The sequence below is a fragment of the Nipponia nippon genome, unplaced genomic scaffold (genome assembly GCF_047370975.1).
Source record: "Nipponia nippon isolate SJK-2023a ecotype South Korea unplaced genomic scaffold, ASM4737097v1 scaffold_5, whole genome shotgun sequence".
NCBI classification, from domain to species: Eukaryota; Metazoa; Chordata; class Aves; order Pelecaniformes; family Threskiornithidae; genus Nipponia; species Nipponia nippon.
Window position 1 is genome coordinate 5,878,430 of NW_028262369.1, and position 27,932 is coordinate 5,906,361.

General features: G+C 36.0%; 1 protein-coding gene across 40 annotated transcripts in view; it reads right to left on the reverse strand.

Annotated features, from left to right (window-relative positions):
• Positions 1–27,932, reverse strand: part of RBFOX1 (RNA binding fox-1 homolog 1) — a 1,359,349-nt gene that overhangs the window by 48,987 nt on the left and 1,282,430 nt on the right. For 31 of the 40 annotated variants that reach the window (XM_087730985.1, XM_087731017.1, XM_087731007.1 and 28 more), the window contains 2 exons: positions 21,893–21,973; positions 2,211–2,343 (listed from right to left, as the gene is read on the reverse strand). In XM_087730985.1, the coding sequence (XP_087587111.1) occupies positions 2,211–2,343; positions 21,893–21,973 (214 nt within the window). The remainder of the gene's footprint in view (positions 1–2,210; positions 2,344–21,892; positions 21,974–27,932) is intronic. The other 9 variants (XM_087730989.1, XM_087730987.1, XM_087731008.1 and 6 more) reach the window with 1 other exon arrangement.

A 27,932-nucleotide genomic window follows, 5' to 3' on the forward strand; every position in this document is an offset into this window, starting at 1 on the left:
GTGAGATCTGTCCAACCCAACTGTCAAAACATCCTGCAGCAGAATGTAAGAGCTGACCTCTTGGAATCCAGTTCTGCTGAACCTGACTGCAGTGCAAAACTTCTGTATTAACTTACAACAGGAGTTCACAACGCTTATACATTTAACTCACTACCTAAAGATGCTGAAAGTAAGCAGTACAATTACATGAGAATATACATGTTACACTTGGAAATTTAATTCGTCCTGCTCAGTCACTGTACTAACTAAACTATAAAAATTTATATAACACACACACACACACAGAGCACCCACACGTGGCCCCTTAAATTAAAGCAAAATTAAGTTACTTACTGGTCTGAAAGTATTTACTCATTTTGCATATGCTAACAAAAGAAGAATTGTCCAATTCAAAAACTGTATCATGCATAGCTGGTATGTATTTTCTTATATTACCTTATGACTTTGTATTAAACTAAGGTATTATGTTCGTGACATCATGAAACTGGTAATAACCCACGTTGTTATCTTGCTACATATTGTACACCATGTTCAAATTTAAGAATTTCTTTTTAAACTAAGTAGAGATGGAAAGAGTCCACTTTCTTTATATGCAGTATCCATTTCATAGCTGAAACTTTCATATTGAAACTATCTCTTTTAGGGCATTCTAAACTTGTTACCATCATTGCCACCTACAAATACCTGGACTAACTCTAAAGGAGAGTCTGGGCAGCAGTAGGATAACTTTGGTGGGACACCATCCTTGTCCAAAGATAACTCAGACAATCTTCAAAAACCATGATGTCTTTCTCCAGTAGTGGTAAATATTGTTTTGCTTATTAAATTAATATTATTTTGCTTATTAAACTACACAAAACACTTAAAAAAGAATACACTTTTACAAAATAACCTGATCCTGTGGCCTCATTTTTATATTAATTTTTAGAACGTTTAATTTCTCGGAGGTGATAACTGCCCAATGTGAAGGAATGGTCAAAGTGCCTGTCCTAAATATCCCTGAAAATTTAGTTCAATGGCTGACTGACTAGATTTGCAAACCTGTCTAGAAAAAGACATGCCTGTTGGCTTAATAGAACAAAGGCTTCATGAGAAACTGAGGGAACGAGTGAAGGACACCCATCTTCTACCATAACGAAGTAGGAGGACAGGGTCATAGCACAATCTTGTGCTGCAAGCTCCCTTACAAGAGGATATCCACAGTGAGAGCAGGTGAGCTGTGGAATGGGACTTTAGTGAGGGCCAAGAGAGAGAGATCACCTTCATCCAAAACTTTGCAAACCCTTCCTGACCTTTTCTCAGAAAGAACTGGTTGCTCTACAGAGAGGTAGTGGCATATCTACCACAAATTCGTATGACAAAATACTATTCTGGCCTGGGATCTGTCAAGTTTTCTGTTTTTCCAAACTTCCCAGTTTCTTAATAGCTGAAAATCTTTTGACAATGTTAGGACTTTTAAATATCATATGCAGCATACAAAACCTTTCTGTGTCAGCATTTACAGAGCTACAAGGGGAATTTGTTTCCTCCTTCTTTCCTTCAAAAATATACCTCAAAAAATTTAGATATATCTTCTGAATTAACAGAAGATTATTGAGATTTGAGAAATTATTACTATGAATTTCTCTCCTTTGTTCCTTAGTTTTCTACTTGGTTTTAGTAAATGTAAGTCACTGACAGTGAAATCTTAAGGTATTATTTAAGCAAACATACTGAAAAACACATGGCTCTGAGAGAAGCACCCCAAATTTCTATCGTGGTAAAGATGTCAACTAGAAAAACTAAACAGACTGCAATAAGATTAAAAAAAAAAATACACCACTAAGCCTTCAGGTTCAGAGACAACTTTCAGTGGGTGATTTGAAGAAGAAGAAGTTAACTTGATCCAACCTCCTTAATAGCCAGATGTTTGCAATCATCAAAAATATATCTTTAGCTGAAACAATTTCTCTGTTCCAAAGCATTCAGTTTCTAAGAATATTTACATAACAATATGTGACATCTGAAATGCTTAAGGCCACCAACCATGGCAGTACAAATTACAGTCATTTTTCAATACTCCGTGCAAGGTGCACCACTTCCAGCAGTGGGATTGGTTGCATGCTGCGTTGGTTTCTGCGGTGAGACACGATCAGCATGCACCACAATCACAAATAGTTTGTAGCCTTTGCAGATTCATGCTAATAGGTAAAAGAGGCTGATCTCCTTACCCGCCGTAGGCTGGAATTGGAGGGGGGGGGGCTGCTGCACGAAACGTGTTATACACCGTGCGACCTCGGCCTCTTAGATGTGCACCTCTGTAAGCAGCAGCTGCAGTTGCAGCAGGGTAGGGAAATCCTGGCACTGTGAAGAAAAAAAGAGGAATGAATGTAAAATATTCAGATCAATCTAGTGTTTCAAAACATGGGTAATGTAGCAGCATCTTTGTGCTTATATTAAAGCTTGCCTGTAACTGGATGAGGGAGTTGCCAAATAAGTAAATTATTAGTCTTTTAACCAGAGGCCTCATCTTTTTATACAAAATCTTTCTATGAAAGCAGGACATAGCAAACTGGGAATTTAGATGGCAATATCATAGGTGGCTCTGATTCTTTTAGAAGACACTATTAAAAATAGCGTTGACTGCTTTAGCCAACACTGCTAACAGGAGATTCTTGAGGTCCAAGTCACCCAGTTCAGGCTCAAATTCATAATGCCAGAGACATTTCCATCACATTATTGGATCTATCTTCAAAAGTCAGCCCTGCTTCGAGTAGAGATGAGATGTTAGACCAGGCGACCTCCAGTGATCTAAATTATCCAGTGATTTTACTAATTTAACAGAGCTTCCCTTTTGTTCAAAAGTTGATTATTAACTGTGTATTAATTATGTACGAAGGCAAAGAAAGACAAAGCAAGAGTTTTCTCAGATTTTGGGGGAGTATGTTGTTCATAGCAGTATCCGTTATTTCTTCAAAGGCAAGAGTTGCACAGTTTGGAAATATCGATACGAATTCAGATAATATTCAGACCCAATAGAAACAATTTAGATGTATAAAAAAGAAATTAATTTAGACATTTTTATATTGTCATTGCAACTAAGCGTAAACATTAATTATCATTCCATGTGAGACTTAAAATATTTAATCAGAAATTGAACAGTAATACAGTACTACTAAGAGGTTTTCTTCTGTAAAATGTCTGCAAAACTTCTCTGTTCATAAACTTTTTAATTGAAAAATAAAAAAGAAACTTTCCATTTTACTTTCCCTGACAGTTTTTTAACCAATACTTCATGACTTCATTTCTCCTTTGTACATATATTGCTGGCCAATGTTAGAACAGGTAATTTTGGAATGAATTCATCAGTGAGACAGAGAAAATCAAATCCAGCTCTGTTGGCACTCAGGTTACTTCAGTTGTGCTTCACTGTGCTGAATTTTTTTCAGTATGCAAATAAAGAGCTAAAAAAAATAAATATTGCTTAGCAAAGCCCTAATAAGAAGCAAGCAAATGGAAGTAATGATGCATAAAACAGTTTTAAAAATGTATAAAAAAGTTTTTCAAGTCTGAAATACGAATTGATTTCAATTGACATTTGTCTTTCATCTGTTTTAGCATTAAGTTTTAAAAGGCTCCTTGAATTTGAAAAAGAAAATGAAAAATTCACAACTCGTAGATGTCACTGGCTGAACGCATGAAGGAAAATATTGTAATTATGGTGACTTCTCCATTATTGCCTTACTACTCTGGCTTTTGGGCTTTGCTAAGTCCTTCTCACTGACGAAAAGGTTATACAGTAATTCTGCAAAGATTTACATGTCTGTGATACAACATAAAACAACCTTATGGCAATACAATTAAATTAAAATGGTCTTTTAAAAAGTGCAAATATGGTATTTTTATTCCTCTTTCTGTAAAAAGAATGTGTCAAAATCAGAATGATGAACTTATAAAACTCAATATACTGTTGATAACTTTGTAATCAACTGCATTTAAGAAGGGTTAAAGAAACAGTTGTGGAAAGCATTTTTTAGGGGGAAAAATGAACATATATCTCATATACTTGGAAATTCAGATGCTGTAAGTATTTTTGCATATGCAACAACATTGAATATTGCACAGCATAAATACAGCAGTGCTAGAATCATGACCTACTGCTCAGACCATGTAACTTTTGCCCTTTTCCTTTCCAAGTAAACAGTCTTGCATACAAATTAGTACAATGTGCGTAGGAAAATGTAAAAGATAATTTTCAGCAGACTGAAGATATAAGCAAACATTATAATAAAAAGATCTACAGGTTGTGCCGTAGTTCCTCTGATAGAGTGGACTGTCTCTCCATAGTAACAGATAAATAAAAGGTGCAATGGTCTAATAAAATTCCATAGATGGAAGTTAGCAATACATGAGAAAAACATGAGGGCTGGACATCATGGTGTCATTGTTCACTTCTGTCCCTTAGAAAATGTATTTGTGAATGCCCCATGCTGGAGTCTTCCTCTCTTGGCTTAAATTAGGTGATGTGCACAACATACATTTTAAACAGTCACTTATCATCATAACTATTACCATGGCTGTTACTTCTGTAAAAGAAACAATGAAGTGGACTAGTACTCTTCAGCACAGAAGAGAAGTGACTGTGGGAGCTATGACAAAGCTCCACAATCATGAATAATGGCGAAAATATGGGAAAAGGTGGCTTTTCACACAACCTCTAATTCAGCTGCCATGGAACTTTCTGCTACTGGATGTTATGGATGTTAAAAGTGTAAAAGTTTATACGATTGAAAAGGATGAACAAACTGTTTCCCTGCAGAGAAACAGTATAAAGCTATTACCTCTGGTTTACAAAAACTCTCCAAATTGTACAAAGCTGACAGAATGTTCAAAGAACTATAGACCTACACACTAGCTCCAGTCTTACAACCTTTACAATGCAGCTTTTGCTCCTTTCCAAATACAGGGTATTGGACTAGATGGAGAACTAATCTAATCCAATCCAGTACGATTACGTTTGTTATCAGAATAAAGTTTAGCTGCAGTTTGCCTGCATTAGAAAAATTACTCCTTTCCACCTACTAGATGTCCATTTCTAGAAGTAAGTTTCTCCAATAATTTAAGAGTTAATTTGTGCTTTCTTAAAAATCATGGAAATAAATAAAAGGGAAAAAAACCCAACAAAACAGTGCTGAGAAGAGTTAGCTTAAGCAAATGGGGGAAAATGGAGTTGAGAGGAAAAACTGATATTTGAAATGGCGGATATCTTAAATGATAAACCTGAAGGTTGGTATTCTGTAGCTAGCTTTAAAAAACTGCAGTCTTTAGGGACATCCTCAAACTACCAAGATTAAGTGAAATTTCTCTGACCTAAAATTTTTTGACAAAAAAATAATGAAGTCTGATAACCTTTGAGCAGTTTGGACAACTTCTTCACTTACATGTGCATCTGTAGTTCTCTACATATTGGTAGAATACACACTTTCACAAGAAAAACAAGCAGTGGCAAAGAAAACCAAACCAATTCAAAAAAGCCTAAACTCAAGCAATGTAAGGTATCTAACAATGTTGTGGGTTCGCAACACATGGTCTGGAAACTCTAAGGTCTGGTTCAGCAATTAATTCTTTGTAATTAACATCTATGTTTGGCAATATTTAGAGCAGTTAAGTAGTCTTCTTTCAGTGAAACACTCAGGGTCCTAGACAATCTTTCTGCTGTAAAATGTACTGTTTGAAATTAACTCACCAGTTCCTCCATACAACCACAGACCTTATACATGTGTGAAGAATGGATCTAGCTCTTGATTTTCAGAAGAAACGAGTAAATATAGGTTTGATGAAAACTAACTGCAATTGTGCAGAAGTTGTATGAGACACACTGAGGATAAACCTCTGTGAAATCATGAACTCCTAAAGTGTTTTGCGAGCATGTTTTTCCTTTGAATTGTACCACTCAATCCAGCTTTCACACAGACATTTTAAAATATGTATTTTGCAGTAATCGACTATTTATCCTAAATACTCTTTAATCTTCAGGGTGGTCACACCTTGGAAAGAATTACAAGATGGGCCACTGACCTTTAAATCTTTGACAGTGAATGGTCCTCTACAAAGAAATGTCACTGGAAAAGCAGAGTGCCCCATCAATGAATGAGTAAAAAAGAAAAGAAAATATTTTTTAAAATATTAAATTTTTATGAGAAAGAAAGCTTTTTCCTATGAAAGACAAGAAGAAGCTAGAAGACAGTGCTAGCGGGAAGAGTCACTTAGCCCATAAGTGTTTATCAAATCCAGAACACATAATGGAGGCTCAGCATTCATGGGAGATACTAAGACAAGACAGTGATTTCTACCATTTTCAAAGGATCTGCAGCACAAAGGATGTGTTAGAATGAAAAACCTGGAGTAATTTAATTGTTTTGATATGCTTGCCTTGCATTGTCTCCTTAATAAAAATCATGAAGCATAAAATGTCTAGAGTAAAGCAAAACTCTAAAAAAGCTCATAGAAGCAATTAGTAGAACGTAGAGCAATGATTTGGAGTTCTGTCAGGAAGAGGATAAGACATGATGGAAATGAAGCCTAAGAAATATGGAACTAAGAGTGGCATTGCAAGGTCATATGATCAAGTGAGGTCTAACAGTAGAGTTTATATATAACAGAATTGTAACCATCCCAAAAAATTTATTTGGGTCAGTCTGAAAATCAGAATATCTGAAAACATGCCTTCTATTTCCAGGTAGTAATATTAAAGATTAAGATTAGAGGTAAAATAATCAACAAGATCATGTCACCCAATATTTGAGTTCAGCAAAAAAAATTATGCTACTTCAGCTCAGCTGAGAAATCAGGTAGTTAGGAATGTTTAATAACCACAGAATTTATTTTGCTACCAACTTTTTAATATCCTTACCCCAAAATAACCAGCAGAAGTGGCACCATTAGAACACAACTGAAGAATGGGCTTCATCAAAACAGCTTTATGAAAAGGGCTCTCCCATCAGGAAGCATTAAGTGCTATTAACCAGCCCCAAAAGTAATGAATATAGTAGCCAGGAGGGGTAAAGATTTTAATGACTTACAGTTTGTAGGTCAACCTTCCTTAGTGCCTCAGTGCCAAACTGCTGAAAGTCAGTCAGTGAAAATGCTATTATAATGTGGTTGAAAATGTGTTTGACTCTCAGCAGGGAAGCATCTGAGTCCATTTCTAAGCAAAAGTACCTTAAATTTATCAAAGTAATTTGATGACTGGAATTCTTCAGATCTGTGATAGAGAAAAGACAGATTCCTCCAACTACACATTGATGATATGAGGTGATAATACGAGGATAAAAAAAAAGAAAAGACTTTTCTAAGGACTGTACATAATCAAATATCAAGCAAAAGAAACAATTTACATTCTCATCTAATAGCCCCATCAGCTATTCAAATATGAAGGAGACTACAAAGGCAACAACAAAAAAACGGTTCCTACAGTGGAACTGCAATTTTACTTTTTCAAATTAAACAGAAGAGTGAAAACAATGTGCTGTGGAAGTACTTGGCTTTGATTAACATAATTATCCAAAAGCATACAAATCATCTTGTACTACTGCCTAAATGAAAATTTTTGGGGAACAGTATGTTGGTAAGATTCCTTCCTTAACCTTATTTGTTCTATTTTTATATTTAAGAGGAACAAATTTTTTAAAAATGTATTACAATGCATATTGTCCAAAAAGTTCTCTCTTCTGGATACACTTTGTAAACATGGAAACACTGTCAGGGTATTTCCTTCATCGGAATTCAGTTTAGATCTCAAACGTGAAATCTGGTCAGCAAATTGGAACATGTACGCAAATAAAAAGGCCTTTGGAATTAAGAGGATTCATGTTAGTGTATCGGTAAAATTTAGACAACTAATGATTTTATATAGAAAACAAATATAAGCATGAGGAAACTTAAAGAGGAACTTTATCATTGTGTTCACAGATAAAATTTAATCAAATCTTACTTTCTTCCAAAATATGTAATATAAGCATTGGTTTTATTAATTTTTTTGTTAAATGAACATGACAGGTAGGTGCACTTTCTAGGCACCGTACCTCAATATATGCCTTAGAAAACAAAGACTGAAGGAACAATGACAAAGCTTGAACTCCCAAAAGGAGGAATATAACCTGGTAAAAAATACTTAAGGGTTATACACTGTGTATTAAAGTTTCAAACCTTTCGGATAGATGGAAGAGTAGCAGATGCAAAAAACAACAGGGGGCAGATTTTGTATCAAAGCCATAACAATATACAGCCATTTTAATGGGCAATTATTCTTAGCATTTGTGCTGCGGTTTGAATTTGTATGAGTGCCATATGCCTCAAGAAAGGTGTGCCATCAAAATGGATGAACAAATCTAGCTCTCATCACTCCTAGTCTCTCCTCCTTTGCACAAACTATCAGGTCATCCGCCATCAAGAGTTTTCAAATGTTTTATGGTGAAGAATTTTAATGCTACATCATGTTTGAATCAGTTTATAACTAAGTTACTGCAACATGGTTTAACTGTTAGAAAGACAGGAGACACATTTACATTATTCCCATAGTGCAGGAGGATCACTGTTGAGGAAACACTTCAGAAGTGCTGGACAATAAATTAAAAACAAAGAGATATAATGGGTAACATGCTAAGAAAGGCTAAACAGAATAATCTATATGATATTATCTGAGATTTCTGGAACAGAATCAGCAGTTTATGCCAATGTATGCTGTGTAGTGAGTTTTCACTTTACCGTAACAGTAATCAGTAATATTACTTGGCATTCTTTAAAAGAATTATAAAAACTGTGTTAAAGAGGACTCATGCAGATCTTTGCATTTAAATACACAGTCCAAAGTACAACACAAGTAAAATTTCAGCTCTGTTACTACAGATTTTAACATAAGAAGGCTTTTAAATTATATATATGTACGGATTCTTAAAATTTCAGGGCAAAAAAAATCTTTAGAAAGTTCACAATGTTTAAAAATAGCAAGCCGAAAATACATTTTTTCACCTGTCACTTTTGTGAGATGATTATCGCTGGGATCTAGTTGTGAATTAACTAAATTCAAAGGAAATTTGCCATATACATCAAATACAGTCACAACTGGTCACTTTTATTTCTTTCATTCACAATCTATTTATTTTTTGAAACACATACTTAAAATTAGTAGAACAATGATTTCCTTACTATTGTACAAAAATATATGTCAGCATTAAACACTGTTGTTTAGGAATGAATAAATGTGTATTTGTTACGTATAGGACATTCTCATTTGAAATGCATTGAAAAGGAAAACAAAAATCTCTAATTAATGTACAAGTCTAATCACCATTCTCCACATGGAAGAGTAATTTTTCACTGTTCATTTGCTCAGTGTAATCTCAAAACTGACATAACAGAAAAGCAATGGCCTATAAATCTGCTCTCATTTGTTTCTTTAATATTCATATTCCATTGAACTACAGCTGCTTGTTGCTGCAGTCTATTACAACATGCAAAACTGTCGATAAAAATATTATGAAAGGCAAGATGTGTTTCTTCATGGCTCTGTGTGCCATTTATTTTCAAAAAAATAACAATAAATGACTCATGGATTGTCCCTTAGTTTGCTGCACGCTGGGCGATTAGTGATTAATTACCTTACTGCAAATTGACATGGCACAAGGAAATTGACACAGCTCTGATTAATTAACTTTTTATGTGAGACAGTTACTTACAAAACACTGCACACTGTAATTGAATCCCTTTACACAACACTACTGCATTAAGTTTCCAGTCAAATCCAAATTAGCACCAAATTTTACATAAATTTGGTGAAACTTTTTATGATAAGGTGTACCCTGAAAGATTACATAAATATTTCTAGAAGGAGGACAGACAGCTGCTTTGAGACACTGTTTTCAACTATTTCAACCTCAGACATATGAAAAATAAGATTTGTTAGATTTTTCCATACCAAATCACCAACATAATCAAATGCACTCAAATAACATACATAAAATATTTCAATAAAATCAACCTCCTCTTCAACGTGTTTATTCTTATGTTAGATTGTAGGAAGACACTTAGCAGTTCCAACAAAGCTTGTTATTTAGTTATCTTTACCTTAAATTTGTTTCCAGACCTAATTAATCTACTATTTCAACAATGTCTTGCACATACTGAATTCACACTTAGTTTTCTTTATAATTATTTTAAGTATATACGGAATTATTCTTTTTCTCTGTCCTCCTTTGTTTCATCTCCTCTAATATAGCAATAAACAAAGCACCATTGGTTTCTATGTATATCGATACCATTACATGCCAGTAATTTATAGCCTTTGGAGCAAAATCTTGATGCCAAAGCCTGGAAACTGTCTCATCTTTTTGTCTAAACTTTTTCACTGTGAGGGTGACTGAGCACTTGTTCAGGTACCCAGAGAGGCTGTGAAGGCTCCAACCTTGGAGATATTCAAAAGCTATTTGGACGTGGCCCTGAGCAGCTTGCTTGAGGTTGCGCTGCTTGAGCAGGGGGCGTGGACAAGGTGACCTCCAGAGGTTCCTTCCAACCTCAGCCATTCTGAGATTCAGTCATTTGGTGATTCTGCGATTATCAGAAATTCCCATATATCTCATCCTTCTTTTACTGGACTGTATATGCAGCCACCTGAATCCCTCAGACCTCAAGGAATTTCTCTCAACATGCAGAAAAAAATGGAGGATGTGGAGGGGTAATAAATAACAGATAAGATGATTGAGAATGTTTTTGTAAAGCTATGTAATTACCCCAACCTACAACTTTGAATAAAAAAATGCTGTAATTGCTGGTCAAATTACTCATGGTATACTTAATAACAAAATAAGAGTACACATGGTTGATGTTACAAAGAATACAAATAGTTGATGTACAGACAATAGTTGACTTTTTGCAGAAGAAACAATAGCAAACAAGAAAAAGCTCAGCAGGTAAAAACAAACAACAAAACAACTAGACTGTAAAGGAAAAGAAAGCGTAGAGATCAGAGAAACCACATCTGATCTTAAATTAAAGAACAATCTTCAAATATAGATGATCAAACTGATCAATAACTTGTCTTGTATTCCTGGTTGTTGGACATCTAAAAGTTCTAAGCAAATGGAAAAATTCCCCTGTGTCTAGCTAGACACCATTTCTGTGACAAAGTAAAAAGTACATGGTTATGGAAAACTAGATGAAGGGTAGCACTACTATAAAGAGATGACAAAACTTACTAATTTGAATGTTTAGGAAAGTCAGTTATGTGGTGACAAGAAGTTCTTTCTGGATGACACAAAGATTACTAAAACTCAACAGAATTATTAAAGTGTAAAAAGGAACATTGTCAGAATGTTGTTGGGTTGGGAACGATTTAGGCAGGAAGTGACTGAGGAAAAAACCAGCTATTAACCTAATCCAAGCCATAATGGAAAAAATTGTCAAAACAAAGAATTGCAGCTACAAAGAGTCATTTAGATATTAAAAATGTTAATTCCTCAAAAGCACTTACTATTTGTGAAATTCAGGTTGAAGAATTTTGCTGTATACAACATGGTTTTAAGAGTCATGATTTAATAACTATCACACAATGCAAGAAAGAGTGACACTAAAGTAAGTCTTTATTTGAAACCAAATCTTACAGGCTAAGCTGAAAACCACAAAATTAACAATTTCACATCTGACAGAATGGCTTGAGATGTGTGGTCAACTGTGTGTGGCTACCTACTAAAAACGAGTAATACAGCATCTGGAATGCAAAGCTAAGGAAGCATCAGAAGCCTGCATCTAGGACTCCACACAAAGGATCTTATGTACAATAACGTCATAGATCATGATGCAAAAAAATACTAAATCTTATTCTCACTATTTAGCTGCATACTGAGAGGAGTATGCAGTCCAAACAATCCTATTGTCCTAACTCATTGGTTAGTCATGAGTACTGCCAGTGGCCAAGTGCCATCTCTCCATTAACAGGAAAGCACTATGTTAAGACACGTGAGATGCCCAGCTGTCCTTTGTCAAACATTATTTTATTATTTGAACTAAAGAACAAAGATACTCTGCACAATTTACTATTAAAAATGTTATGCACACCTTTCCGGTCATCCCCCACTACCCAGGTGTAGGATGGTGTATAAGTTAAAAAAAGTCAGTGGCACACTATTCAGGATACGCCTGTCTTTATACAACTCCTAGGCATGCTAGTTCAGACACACTGCACCATCACTAAACAGATTAATAGAAGAATGAGTATAAACAGCAAGGCACTTAAACAGACTTGCAGGAGTGAAATGAAACCCATATTTACAGATTCTGGACAACTACAATACATCTTACTGATGACTTATTAGTCACCATTTAAAATACTGATAGACAGAAGGTAAAAGGACAGTTATCCTTAAAATAGTTACAGAAGGACAATATATAGTGATACAGAACACAAAAAATGCTGTAAGAATTTCAGGCAGTGCTACCAAAAAAACCCAAAGATGTTTACCTTATAATTTAAAAAGGCTGATACTTAAATGAAGAATATAACATAATAATTATAATTTTACTCAATTTTGTTAATTTTGTATTATCTTTATAACTATCTGACTTACAGGTCAGCAGAATTATCCTGCATTCAGATTTGTGTAACTTTGTTCAAAGTATGGTCCAATCCAATGGGCCAAAACACTGTTTAAAAACCTTCTAAAGACACTTCAGCAAGAAATGCCACCAATATTTTTCTCTGGAAGTGATACATGATTTTTCAGTCTTTTACACTACTATATATGGGGGAAAAATCATGGAAAGCAATTAGTAAACTTTCCTTCCTACTTGTTATTGATACCTTCTTTATTTAAACTTTCATGTAAACCCACTGTATTTTAACATACAGACAAGGAAGGGCACTTTTCACATTATTCCTGGGTTACTACCAGGCAATTCTCTTTACTTTATAAATAAAGGCAATTAATTAATTCAGGAAGCACATTAAAAGATAGTTTGACTCCTAAATGTTCAGTAATGAGGTTTTTGTAGCCTGGAAATGGTATGTGTGATTGCTCTACTCAAATATATGGACATTTCCCTTCGGGCAGGATTTTTGTACTATTTCATTCATGAATCTCAGTCCTACAACAGTTAAATTGGCTTAATTACAGAACTCCTTTGCAGGAGTACTCTACCTTTTTTCTGTGAAGCAATAAAAAGCAGACAAAACCACAAACATGTAAATACAAACTACTAATACATATTTCCATTGTGGTGAAATGTCCTGCCATTCCATTTTACTTTAAGACAAAACAGACAAAAACTGAATTTGCAGAAACCTTTTACATTTAATTCACAAATACTGTAACATAGGCAAATTATTTATACCATACGAATACTCATTCTTCAAACTGTTCCTGACCCATATACCCATTCAAAATGGCAAGCTTACTAAACAGTCTCTCCTTTACCAATAACAGTAAAATCACAACAAATAAATTAATAAAAACTACAACAAAATCAGAACAAATTAATCATTGATGTCATTACAATAAAGCATATATCCATCTGGATTGAATACAATCAATCATGTCTTACATACAATACCCAGAAAAGGATATACCAAATGCCAAGAGCACCTACACTTCAGTTGCTTGGAGTCCCAGGATAACACTATCAGAAGACTATCATCATTACAATATAATTTTCAGGTAATTATGTGTGTGCAACAGATTAAACCTGATAAAATCAACTGAATCAAGGTTTCTAAACTGAATGTTTCCACTAACGATTCTGCTCAGAAGCGCACTTTAAATCACCTTCTGAAAATTTATATTTTCCCCATGTAATCTTCTTGGTACTGGAAATATCCCAGAATATACTATCTATGTCAAAGGTCTTACTCCAATCCATTCGTAATGCCACAGAAAAATAAAACCTGGAACGTCTCACTGAAACAAAAAACATGAAAATAGTTTCATACAGCATTTTTTGGGTAGTTTATTAATATTCCTAAGCCAAGTAACCTACTTCTAAGTGAGGATATTCAACAGACATATTGAACAGACATGCTTTACTTAATTTTCCTTTCTGTAGCACGAGTCCTCAAATGGACTAAATCCTATGATTGGATGTGATATTTACACTTATATGATTTTCCTCATTTATTCCATGCATATCAACAAAGTGCTGAACTATCCTCCACCTATGAATCAAAACAAAACACCCACAGAAAAAAAAGTCTTATTTAAAATAGTACATGCATCTGTCATACATAAGTGTTGATAAGTTTTTAATGGAGAACATATATAAAAAGCAAAATTCCCATATCATGTAAATCATAGAATCATTAAGGTTGGGAAAGACCCTTAAGATCATCGAGTCCAACCATTAACCTAGCAAGTCCACCACTAAACCATGTCTCTAAGCACCACATGCACACATCTTTTAAATACCTCCAGGGATGGAGACTCAACCACTTCCCTGGGCAGCCTGTTCCAGTGCCTGACTGCCCTTTCAGTGAAGAAGTTTTTCCTAATATCCAACCTAAACTTCCCCTGGCACAGCTTGAGGCCGTTTCCTCTCGTCCTATCACTTGTTCCTTGGGAGAAGAGACCAACCCCCACCTCGCTACAACCTCCTTCCAGGTAGTTGCAGAGAGCAATAAGGTCTCCCCTCAGCCTCCTCTTCTCCAGGGTAAACAACCCCAGCTTCCTCAGCCACTCCTCACAAGGCTTGTGCTCCAGACCCTTCACCAGCTTCATTGCCCTTCTTTGGACATGCTCCAGCACCTCGATGTCCTTCTTGGAGTGAGGGGCCACTGAACACAGTACTCAAGGTGCAGCCTCACTAGTGCTGAGTACAGGGGGACGATCGCTTCCCTAGTCGGGCTGGCCACACTGTTCCTGACACAAGCCAGGATGCCATTGGCCCTCTTGGCCACCTGAGCACACTGCTGGCTCATATTCAGCCATTTGTCGACCAACACCCCCAGGTCCTTTTCAGCCAGGCAGCTCTGCAGCCACTCCTCCCCAAGCCTGTAGTGTCGCATGGGGTTGTTGTGACCCAAGTGCAGGACCCGGCACTGAGCCTTGTTGAACCTCATACAGTTGGCCCCGGCCCATTGATCCAGCCTGTCCAGGTCCCTCTGCAGGGCCTTCCTACCCTCCAGCAGACCAACACTTCCACCAAACTTGGTGTCATCTACAAACTTACTGAAGGTGCACTCGATCCCCTCGTCCAGATCATTAATAAAGGTATTAAACAGAACTGGCCCCAGTACTGAGCCCTGGGGAACACCACTTGTGACCAGCCACCAACTGGATTTGACTCCATTTACCACAACTCTTTGGGCTCGGACGTCCAGCCAGTTTTTAACCCAGTGCAGAGTGCACCCATCCAAGCTGTGTGCAGCCAGCTTCTCCAGGAGAATGCTGTGGGAGACAGTGTCAAAGGCCTTACTAAAGTCCAGGTAGGCAACATCCACAGCTTTTCCCTCATCCACTAAGCGGGTCACCTTGTCATAGAAGGAAATCAGGTTGGTCAAGCAGGACCTGCCTTTCATAAACCCATGCTGACTGGGCCTGATCACCTGGTTGTCCCATACATGCCGTCTGATGGCACTCAGGATGATCTGCTCCATGACCTTCCCCGGCACCAAGGTCAGGCTGACAGGCCTGTAGTTCCCCAGATCCTCCTTGCAGCCCTTCTTGTAGTTGGGTGTCACATTTGCTAACCTCCAGTCAACTGGGACCTCCCCGGTTAGCCAGGACAGCTGATAGATGATGGAAAGTGGCTTGGTGAACACCTCCGCCAGCTGCCTCAGTACCCTTGGGTGGATCCCATCCAGCCCCATAGACTTGTATGTGTCTACGTAGTGTAGCAGGTCGCTGACCGTTTCCCCTTGGATTATGGGGGCTTCATTCTGCTGCCTGTCCCTGTCTTCCAGCTCAGGGGGCTACATACCCTGAGAACAACTGGTCTGACTATTAAAGACTAAGACAAAGAAGGTATTAAGTACCTCAGCCTTTTCCTCGTCCTTTGTCACTATATTTCCCCCCGCATCCAATAAAGGATGGAGATTTTCCTTAGCTCTCCTTTTGTTGCTAATATCTGTAGAAACATTTTTGGTTGTCTTTTACAGATTAAGTTCCAGCTGGGCTTTGGCCCTTCTAATCTTCTCCCTGCATAACCTCACGACATCCTTGTAGTTCTCCTGAGTTGCCTGCCCCTTCTTCCAAAGGTCGTAAACTCTCCTTTTATTCCTGAGTATATGTATGTATTAATTACTATGTAATTAATTCTTAAAGCTTCTGCTATAGATTTTTCTTCTCTCCTGGCATATAATGCATAAATTTGGATCGGTAGGATTATTAGAATAATTTAGGAACATTTCTGATGCCTGCTCTGAAGTAATGAAATGTATTTTCCTGATTTGCTTTAAAAGAACTTGAGCATTAAAAATATTTATTGTCAAAAATATTACAGGACCAAAGGTTTCCAGCGAATTTTCTGAAAGAACTGCCTTCCCACCTTTCAAAAACATCTCATCTTTGCCTTGTTGTTTTCTCGTTGTTCATAAGCTAAAATCCCAGGGCAACATAGTTTATTGTTTTAATATCTGCCTGACGCAAAGCAAAAGTATCCTCTGGTGAGTGCTTAACTGTCATATGTACTTCTGTGAAAGGAATATCAAGACAAATAAGATGTTCTAGAGCATATCATGGGATTATGAACTTGGCACTGACTGAATTCTGTTTTAAAATAGTTGAAATGATAAATACAAAAAATATCTAAACTGATATTTTGAGGATGGGAATTTGAAGAGCGTTGGGTTTTAAATATTTTAATTATAAAGGGTTCATACTATCTTAGTATGAATAGAGAATGAACACTCAAGTCCATAAACAGGACAAACAAAATGAGAGGAAAAAAAAATTAATAATTGAAACAGTTAAAACAGTAAAATTCTATCCTAATGATACGATGGACTGTGAACTTACTTTGTATTAATTAAACTCAATGTAATGGCATTTTCTATATTGAAATGAATAACCAGTGATCTGGAAATTCATTTAGACCATTAGGTTAATTACAGAAACTGATGGAAGTTTTATCAGACAATTACAATTAAAGAACACGAACAATGTGGGACAGATTTATAAGCATTTGTACCACCTCAATCATTTTTGCTGAATACCACCATCACTTCTTACAAAATTGTAATCAATATATCAATTAAAAAATGGGCCATCAACTTGATTTGCCCTTGAGTATGATAAAATAAAATAAATTAATATCTGATTTCTGCATTTTCATATTTTTCCTTCTTTTAATTCTATTACTTTCTTGCAATGTAAAAGATTTATTTCTTTTTAATAAAAAATGAAAATTTATAGAAAAAGACCATGTATATTTTGGAGCTGGTAAGCATGCTTACTGCAGATGAAACAACTCTAACATTTAGAAAATGTAAGCCAAAATTGACATGAGCTTAAAATGTACTCATTGAAGTCAAGGTAAAATTCTCTTTTATGGGCATGCAAAACATTTGGGAAATATAGGCACTCATCTGCGCATCGTTCTGAACAAAGACACGTAGCAATTTAATGTTTTACCGTATACGTTAGCTATTCAGTCCAGTGAACTGTCCCTTTAATACACGCTCAGAAAAAATCTACTAGTAGTTACATACCTGATAACTCAAGAACCTTTATTTTCACTTGGAGCTAAAATAAAGCCTAAAAGTTACAAAGATCAAAGTACTGATTTACAGAGTGAAATATATTTAGCTGCCTTTGAACTTTTATTAAAATTTGTAATCTCTCTGCCATTGCCTTCCATGGGACCTGGGTATGCACAACTGTAAATTTTTGAAAAATGTGATGCACAGCCTTAGGCTGGCTTCCTCGCTACACCAGCTAGAGCTTAGTGAGCCCAAGAACGTTGATTAGCTATTCCGGAGCACAAAGAAGTTTTCTACTGGCAGGCGCATCTCCTTTCCATCCCCTGCCATGAAAGGGCAGGGGAGGTGATCAAGAAAACGGAGCCAGGCTGTTCACAGAGGCATACAGTGGGAAGACAAGAGACAACAAACATAACTTGAAAGAAGACAGGTTTCCACTGTTAGGACATTCAAGCATTGGAACAGATGACCCAGAAAGGTTGTGCAGTCTCTGTCCTTAAAGGTGCCCTGTGCAACCTGGTCCTTCCAACCTGAATTATTCTATGACTTCATGTCTTCCTTCTTTCCCATGTTTTGACTCTCATTAACTTCTATTTCATTTACATTTTCAGGCACTTCTACATTATAGAAAAATGGGTAAAATAGGCACTAAACAGTTTTTAAAAGTGCTTGCACAAATTCAGAGTAGTATTTTTGCCTTTTTTAACCATACATACCCAGCTATATTACTGTCCTTTGTAGAACAGTGATACAGATATTCAGTGACAGAACTTTTTTCTTCTTTTGAATCTTCCTTTTGTCCAGCAGGGTCTTAATGTTCCCATGGATCCTATTCTCGAGTGGCTTCAATTTGGAAAAGTTCCAAAAATTTTCTTGATAACATTTCTTATTTAAAAGTAGATACAAATTTCTTCAGGATTTAAAAATTTCCTGTGGAAGCAACTAGTCTAAAGAAGTGGGGGCAAAAAGAGACCGTCAGTTACGTGTAGCCAAAATGTTTGATTCACTACGTTTCAGTGAGATATCATGGGCCTCTGGGAAGCTTCCAATGAATGCTTACTTACTCGCTGGGACTTGGTGTACTCTAATCTTTACTTACTAGGTATATCTCCTTCCAATACTTGTCTACATTCTGCACTAGGATAACAATGATGGATTTAACTGAAATCAGTTGTATTAGTTCTATCTTTGAGATGCCAATGCTATGGGAATCTACAGCAGCCAAGATGAGACCATGAGCTTCCTTACTTTGGTTGTGTCAGTACAGCAAAATTTGTCCCACCAATGGAACACATTTGCATGCTGAAAGTATGCTTTCTACATAACAAATTATCTGTTCCCAGAATAGATGTGCAAATGAAAAACTGATCCAGGTCCCATCTTCTCCTTCAGCATAAGAGAACAGATGAGGCATGAGAGACTATTGCTACTGATTTGTTCCACTGCTTGCAGAAGAAACAGCTCATTTCTTTCTGTATTATGCGAAGGGCCAGAAGTGATGGAAGGAAGCAGAGCCATGTTGCCATCTCCTGACATATTCAGAGGTGTAACTAATCACTGTACCGGGAAATGTAGAAAGGGATACATAAAATATATCCTGGGGAAATAAAACATCAGAAGGGAAAGAGTAGCTCCAAGAAATGCACTCTTCTGTCTGGCTAGCCAAAACAATGGGGTGAAAGTGTTCAGAGTCATCAGAGACTACTATTGACCAACACAATTAAAAGTCAAAAGGTTAAGTGAGAAATAAAGCTAGCCAAATTAAGAAAAATATATTTTACAACCATGTTTCAGTCCTTCATTCCTTATAGAATATAAGTTGGGAGCAAAATATGACCAGTCAAGTTAAAGACTACAACATTTCTAAAAATGGGGACTCCTCTTCAAAATATCTGAAAATTCCTAAATGCCATTAGCATTTAATGAACTCCAAGCCTCTCAGACAGCTGTAAAAATCTCAGCTGACTCTTTCCCTTCTGTTAAAACAATTACAAATTTAAAACCTCTTAATTCTTACATTGTAAGCTGTTCTGAAATATTACATGGTTACAATACTGGCAGTAACAGAATAAATGATTAACAAATTATTCAGAGATGAAGGCTGCAATATTGTTGTCTACATGGAATGATAATAGCAAAAGTATTAGTCTCCTACATGTTAATGTTGACTTATCAGTTATCTTTTCAATATTATAAATGTGCATCAAAAATGGAGTATAGAAGATCTTTAAAATAATAAAGAAAATGAGACAAAACTCAAGCTTCATTTCTATTCACTTCTTAGTAGAATTTCCTATAGAAATGGAACTGTTTTACATCTTTATTGAAAGTTTTGTAATAAGGAGAAAGAAAAAACTGATTACAATCATTAGTAATTGTAGTAATTTTATATTGTTAGGAGTTGTGACCCTGTGGGGGAAACTACATTTTGGAAAAATCATGACTTGCAGACACACAGATTCAACAAAAGTGTTATAATTTCTACTGCAAGGGCTACTAGCAATCTCTGTTATGAAACTGGGTATTACACATTGCCCAGTGGGAGGCAGATAGGCAAAGTCTGTTTAGTTATGTATTTGGCATAATTGAAAACAAACAGGTGTTTGTTAGGATACCATTATTCAAGGAGCACCACTGCAAAATAAGATTTTTCAAAGGGATTGACTTATGAGACATAATGGAAACAGTGAAGTATAGAGTTTAGCTAGCTATACAATGACTACCTAGGGATTTAATAATAGTGGAAATACTGTACAATGTAAACAGCAACCCCAGAAATAAATTTCCTAGGATAGAACTCAGTGACACAATAGGAGCAACAGGGTGAACTTAAGAAAGGCTTTATTTAGCATAATTTCCAGAAAATAAAAAACCAAACACCTCCCCGTCTCCTCCAAAAGAAGCTGCCCAACAGTGAGATAAATGAAATGTTTGGATAATTTTCTAGGAAAAGAATTTTAGTCAAAGATTGGTATTTCAGTCAAAAAGAAATAGTGCACTAAAAATGTACTATAGGGAACATTGATTTAGGCAGTAAGTATTTCATCTCCATGTTCCTACAAGGATTAAAAAACACTGCTTGGGAAAGGTGACATAGTACAGAATATTCCTGGAGCATCTGGAAGCAAATGCAGATTTAATTGATAATTTCAGTTCCAATTTAAAATACTTCATATATTTTGTTAGTGCTCTATGTATTTGTAGATGCCTGATTTGAAAGTAGATCCCATATGTATACTGTAAACGCAGCAGCTCTAGGGATGATATTCACAGATTTTGACATAAGAGAGTTACATGACTGTAGAGATGATCACTATGGAACTCTTTTGTCCTCATTCCTGGTTTTAATTAATAAAAGAAATTAATTATCTTAGCAGTCTAGATAAGCTTTGAAAGAGCAGAATTGCATTCTAGATTGAATACAATCTTCATAAAGAGCATATCCAATAATGTTAAATCCAAAACCATAAAATATTTCTTTACAGAGAACTGCTAAGAACACAGAGCAAATGCTGCTGTTCACCCTAATTCAGCAAGCAGCAATTATTACTGTTTCATTTGGCTAGAGGCTTCTTCATCTGACTAGATTTCAGAATGGGCATCAGCGGTACCGCCAATACAATCTAGAACACTCTCAGAAGAATCGGTTCCACTTCTGCTGCAGAATTTTACAGGAGACATTTCTATTCCAACATTTTGTACAGAAAAATGGCTGATGGCAGCATCTATCATTTCAGCTTGTGTTTGCTATTTTTATTAGGGTAGTTTTTTATAATTTAAAGTACCCATTTGCACACAGTCTTTTTCCTTTTGTAAAAGAAGACTTCATATCTATTTTCTTCCTGACACAATGAAACGGTGGCATGACATGAGACTTTTTGGTTATTAAATCAAAGTTGTGACCAGGAAGGAAAAAGAAACACAACTACATCTTCTGCACAAAATGCAGAGTGCGCAACAGTACTGGATTCCAAAAAATTTCAGTGTTACTGGAGAACTTCTGATCGTTTCTGTAGAACAGTGCAATATAGGCTGTCTCTTTTTTTTTTTTTCTTAATAACAAATATTTTGAGGATAAAGATGCAACTAAACCCACTGAATTATCTGTTGACATTACTTACACAAGTTTATAAATACCACATTTACACACATCTCAGTTTTAGGGGGCTTAATTCACATTAATGTGCTTTTGTCACAAAACAAAACAAAAAAAGAGCCATAACACTAGCTTACTTGTGGATGTGTATACTAGTGAACTGGGGGCACTGTACACGGGAGATCCCTCCTGGTTTGCCTGGCACAGCAGCACCCTGCCTACAAGAAAGAGAGAGAGAGTGGTATCTGGTTTGGGAACACTCAAACTAAACCTCAATTTTTATCTCAAAACAGAAATAAAGTCATAACCAGAGCAGTGCAGTGAAGCAGGGGCACTTTTTGTCCTTTGACTTCAAAGCAGAAACAGCCCCAATAAACACGTACAATTTTACATTTGAAAAAGCAAAACACAGACATCCCCCAAAATACAAACACCCTTTTTATCACACGGGGAAGCTGGTGCACACCCTGAGCGTTCGCAGCGCACACCAGTCCCTCACCCAGCTGCTCTCTCTCCCTCTCTGTCCTGGCTCTCTGAAACAGAAGCTGGCTAGTTAGCTCTGCTGCTAACCGGAGCCATCAGCCCACCCATGCCACCCGGCTACTAACTTCTCATCTCCCTACCTTTGGCTGAAACGAGAGGCTACTCAAGCAAACACAGCAGATAAAACAGACCGCAAAACTCCCATATACAGACGTTAGGCCAAGTATGATCTCAGTTATATTGCTTAAATTAACACTGGTATAAGTGAAATTGAAATATTACTAATACATGTGAAGATTTCAGTATTTTTCCCTCAAATGAGAAATACATAAACATAAGCTACTTGCCAGTATATAAACTGGATTCAGGATTAAGAATAAAACCAAAAGAAATTAAACCTTTTTTTTTTAAGAAAAAAAAAGTAGAATTAATAACCAAATCAATTCAAAACAACACTTTTGCAATGCACGTTCATGTTGAACAAATGACAGAAGTTTAGGCTTATTTCCTCTTTTTTTTTTTTTTTTTTTTAAATGAACTTAAATAAAATGCCTTACTATTTCACATCTTTTGTAAAATTATACTTTAGCAGTCTTAGCTGAATACAGATTGAACATTGATTAGAGGTCAAAACAACTATACTTTCACACTAGGAAAAAAATTTCTGCACTTCTGGAGTACAGTCCACCAGGAAGAGCGGGATGTGATGCATCTGTTTTGCAGATGTATGTGTATACAAAATTTTATATATATACATACATTGACATACTTCAAGCTGTCAGGATTTGTGAATCACGCAATTTCAAAAATATTTAATTTTCATGAAGATTTGTGAGACTTTAGAAGTTGTGCATTGACTTATATGCCATGTGACTCAACAGAGTTGAGTCAAATATGTTTGGAAGGATAAGATAAATCACAAATGGTAGGCATGTTTTCCATATAGTATTACAAGAGCAATTCTCAACTTACATTCAGTTACCAGACCAGAGTTCTTTCAAAAAATGTTTAAAAAAAAATTCTGTCATTAACCAGTTCTTTGATTATTGCTTGCAGCTATCAGTTGAAGTAAAAATACAGGAAATACTGAAGGAAAATAATCCTTGTGATTTATGCAATTTAGCTAAGACTGTGAGCACTGGAAATCTCATGAAATATTACACTTCTAACCTTCCCAGACAATAGCATACCCTTAACTAACAGAATTTGGAAATGCCTGCTTTTTTTCCAGCCATCCACTACTAATCTGAAAGATAATACAAGCTAAAAAAATTTTTTTCTTACTTTAAGACAGTATATAGTTGACTATATCGATATATATCTCTCCCAACCTTCCAAAAAAACCCCCCAACCAGAAAGTGTTAAATGAACATATACCTATTGAGATCCTAATGGCAAGCATCGTTTCCAGGCCAGCAGATAAACAGGACCTATCAACACACTTGACACTAGGAATGCGTACATTGGAATATGGATGTATTTCACAGCATAGATACTTCAAAATCTGTGCTACTACAGAAGCCTGAAAAGGAAAGTGAGCTGAAGGCATAGAGGCATTCATCCAGCTGAGGGCAATGCGGAAAGGAAAGGAATTATTAAAATCAGTAAGTTTCATTAGGTTTTAAGAATAATTTATCTATACTGACTTCAAGTTTATTTAGTAAATATATAAAGGCTTTTAGAAATTGAAGATTATAGTTTATTTATATTATTCAACATAAATTCTAGATGATAATTTGCTTGTCCATGGTCCACAGGTATTTTCCTGTTCTTTGCAGCTAACATTTTTACATTTTTTTCCTGATTTCATCTCATACAAATCTAATTTTCCCTACTCGAGTCTTCTAATTTCTAATGAAAGTACTTCAAAACAGATGCTTTTTTCATCCATGCTACTAAAGTGTATTTAATTTGTTGCACAGAGCTTTCTAATTATATTTTGACAATCTGCCTTCGAATTTGTACATAAAATTAATATTCATACCTAAAGCACTATTATTAGATTTTGTTAGAAAAATATGGAACTTTTTAATCTACTTTTGTGAGAAAAGATTATTTCTGCTGCATCTAATTTTGGTATTAAAAATATTTAAATTGTAATTAATACAACTGGGGAAATATTGAATTATTTAAAATAAGATCTTCTGGATAAACTTCAGAACATTGAAACAATCTATAAATTCCCTAATGGAAAAAAAATATATTATTTTTCCTCTAGAATACTAAATTCTAGCATGACAGAATAAAGGTTGGTTTTGGTTTTTTTGGTTCTTTTTAAGACGGAGGATTTTAATATAAGGTTCTTAATATTTCTGTTCAAATTGTAAGTTAATAATATCATGGACCTGATGAACTTCAAAAAATTACAGTCATGCAAGAGTTCATCTTTAATTCTGCAATGCCTTCTGTACCAGCATATGTAAGGCTGATATTTTCTCATTAAGAACAATCTGCATGCTTTTTTGCTTTTCTCTATTACAAGCATCTAGTTGTTTGGTCACAGCAGACATGTGACCAGTGATACAGGATTTTGGACATCAGCAGCAGAAAGCCCCTCCTGACTCACTCCATCAAAAGGATCAGGAAAATATTTGCCTATATATATCTGCAGAGTGTGTTCACTATGGGCACACAGGAGAGCCCTAGACAGACCAGTGGCAGAAGGGAAATGGAAGCAGCCAGGCTGCTTGGTGTAACGGGGGAGTCGTCTGCTCTGGCTGAGCAAGCCCGTGGGTTGTGCTGCACACAACAGGTAGCTGTGCTGTGGCAGGGCATGGTGGTGTCAGCTGAGCACTCCTGTAGGACTGCAGAGATCCCCCCAGACTGATTCACCGCTCATCCTTGGCATACAGGCTGGCAGCACGGACAAAACCATACTTTTCAAGATCAAAAAATATTCCCACTCATACTTCTCTTCCTCCAATGTTTTCTCCTACAGTCCATGATTAAGAATGTACTGTTTGATTAGGTCCTTTGTTGAAGCACTATAGTTATTTTGAGAAAATAATTACTCTAAAAATATTCAGGGCCGTGGGGAAAATGATGTGAAGTCATGAGTATTGTTAGAATACCCAAAATTCAGTTCCCAGTGGTTCCAAGATATTTAACTAAAAGTATTTTTCTAATTTTTTCATACTTTCAAAAATAAGTTTTTGTGTATAGTTCTTATTTACATGATTTATATAAATTAATCTACAGAGCGTGAGTGGAAATACCAATGTACTAGTGATGATACACAGAGTATTCACTGGCTCATACATGACATATGACAAAGTTCACTGTATTTCTCAAATACTCAGGTAGCTTAGAAGAAGTACCCAGGATCAACAGGAGGACTTTCCAGTAAATTATAAAGGATTTTAAATCACTTCCATTAAAAATATCTTTTAGGTCTAACTGGAACCACTGTGTAGCCAGCACTACAGACAGCTTAAAAGTAAAGATGTGGAATAAGTTTAAAAGAATTTGCACAACTAGTTGGAATCTCTTATGGCATCCTTTGTGGAAACATAAATAGAAACGTTTTCAGCAGAAAAAAATATAATACCATTAGTTAAAATTAGTCTGCTGATGTAAAATTAACAGTGTTGCAAGGCCTTGATCATGGGAACAGCTCTCTCCTGTCACAGGAAGCAGACAAAACTTTTAGAAACCCTCACTACCAGAACTGTATAAAGTTGATACAACATTGCTGAGAACCCGAGTTTACAATGCATCACCTCCCAGGACAGATGGCTTTAGTACCTTTGGTCACAAACAAACAGTTTCCGATTTACCATGCCCTTATTTATTACCCCAGGATTTCTGGAGATTTACAAAAGGGAAGAGGACAGAAGTTGCACCGTAGTACTCTGATACATTTCAAGGCAAAACCCCAGCAAGTTAATAAGTGAGACAAAGGGGAAAAACTGATTTCTGACTTTCCGTCTGGGAATCCTAAAAACCACAGCTTCATATAAAGCTCTTCAGACAGCTCTGAAGATGACAGTGGTACTGTACTATATAGGGTACAACTACCTCCATCATAAGAAGAGGGTAATCACATAAGCATTTTCAGTGGCAGAAATTAATCAAGTCAATATCCAGGGCTGGTCTACATTGGGTACTAGTGCACAGGTAGCAAAAATGAGAGTTTATAATACAGGAACTAAGGAAGTCACTACATGCAAGGAGATTTAGTGAAGATTACATCACTCTAATGCATTGTGCACTTAGCTTCCCAGGTAAAGCAGCACTTCTTTATACGTATTTAGTCTACTATGTTACCAATAAGAGCCTCTTACTGCTTTTGGCAACTAAGTACCAGTTCATACATTCTATAATACTATTTATCAAAAAAAACCCCAAACAAACCCACAGGAAAAAGTGAATAAAAGATAAAAATATTTGTGTCCCATTTTGTCTATATTATCACAAAATGTTATTTTATTATAATAATCTAAAAGCTGCATTATTTATTAAATTCAGTGGTTTTTATTTCATTTTCCCTTTCTCCCAATACAGCTGGGTGTTACATAGCCCAGTCTTCTCTCAGTCATTTTGATCACTGTTCTCCTTTGAACCTTTTGCAACAACTATTATTCCTATACACTTAATTCCTGTTCCATGTACAATGCATGAAGAAAACAGTAAGTCTGCATCTCTCATGAACATATCAGAAGGTTTGCTAGTGTATCAAAGATTCTCATAAACAATCCATGTCTGCTCCTGATTTGCCCTTCTAAAAGTGTAATTTAATATTGGCTTTTCCAGACAGAAATAGCATTATCCTTGTTCTGGTCTGAAATATTGCTCTATGACGGGTTCTATAAATGTGTCACAGAAATGGATCAGAAACACCTAACTAAAAGGCCACTGTTGTACAATAATAGTGTATGTTAGCTTCTGGTGTCCCATCTGACTAGGCAATTTAAAGAGAGTATCTTGAATACATAATAGTTAAGTGTTCTCTTTGCCCTTCATTATCTATAGTCAAACTACATGGCCTTAGTATACTTTTAAATATGCTGTTAATTCCAAAAAAAAGTGCTTCTTGAGTGCCTTCAGTTATTTGGGATCTTTCTATAAACGGAATAGTACTCCTTCAGATTTTAACACAACCATTCATGGATGGTTGTGTTGACACATTGAATTGTTTCATCCATTATTAACAAGGAATAAAGTAGCATCATCCAAAAAATACACACCTCCTTTCTTCCAAGATGTTAAACACACAAACAAAACCTATATTTAATTCCCTAAAATTATATATGGAGTTTCACTTAAACAAGAGAATTGCATGGTAGGGAAGAGAATCTAAACTAGCTGATGTCCAAATGTGAGTTCCGTAATTCCAAATGAGTATCTATATTACCTTCTGACAGCAAACCTGAAATACATTCAATTATTGAATAACCTGTGTATACTTTCTACTAGTAATGAGAATCTGTGCTCTATACATACACTTATGTAGTAAGTCCCTGACCCACATATAACCTCACGTAGGTTATTAAAAACAGGGGTGGGGGAAGACTGGGGTGGTGGAGGTATGTCTCTCTAAGACATTTTATGGGTTCTCTTTATTCAAAAATTCTATTTAAAATGCCAGTTTTCCTTCCATCACTTTTCTAAGCATAGTGCATGTTTCTTTATTATCGCCTCTCTTAGAGTGTCACCAAAACACACAGTGAACTTAGGCAATGACTCAGGGAATAA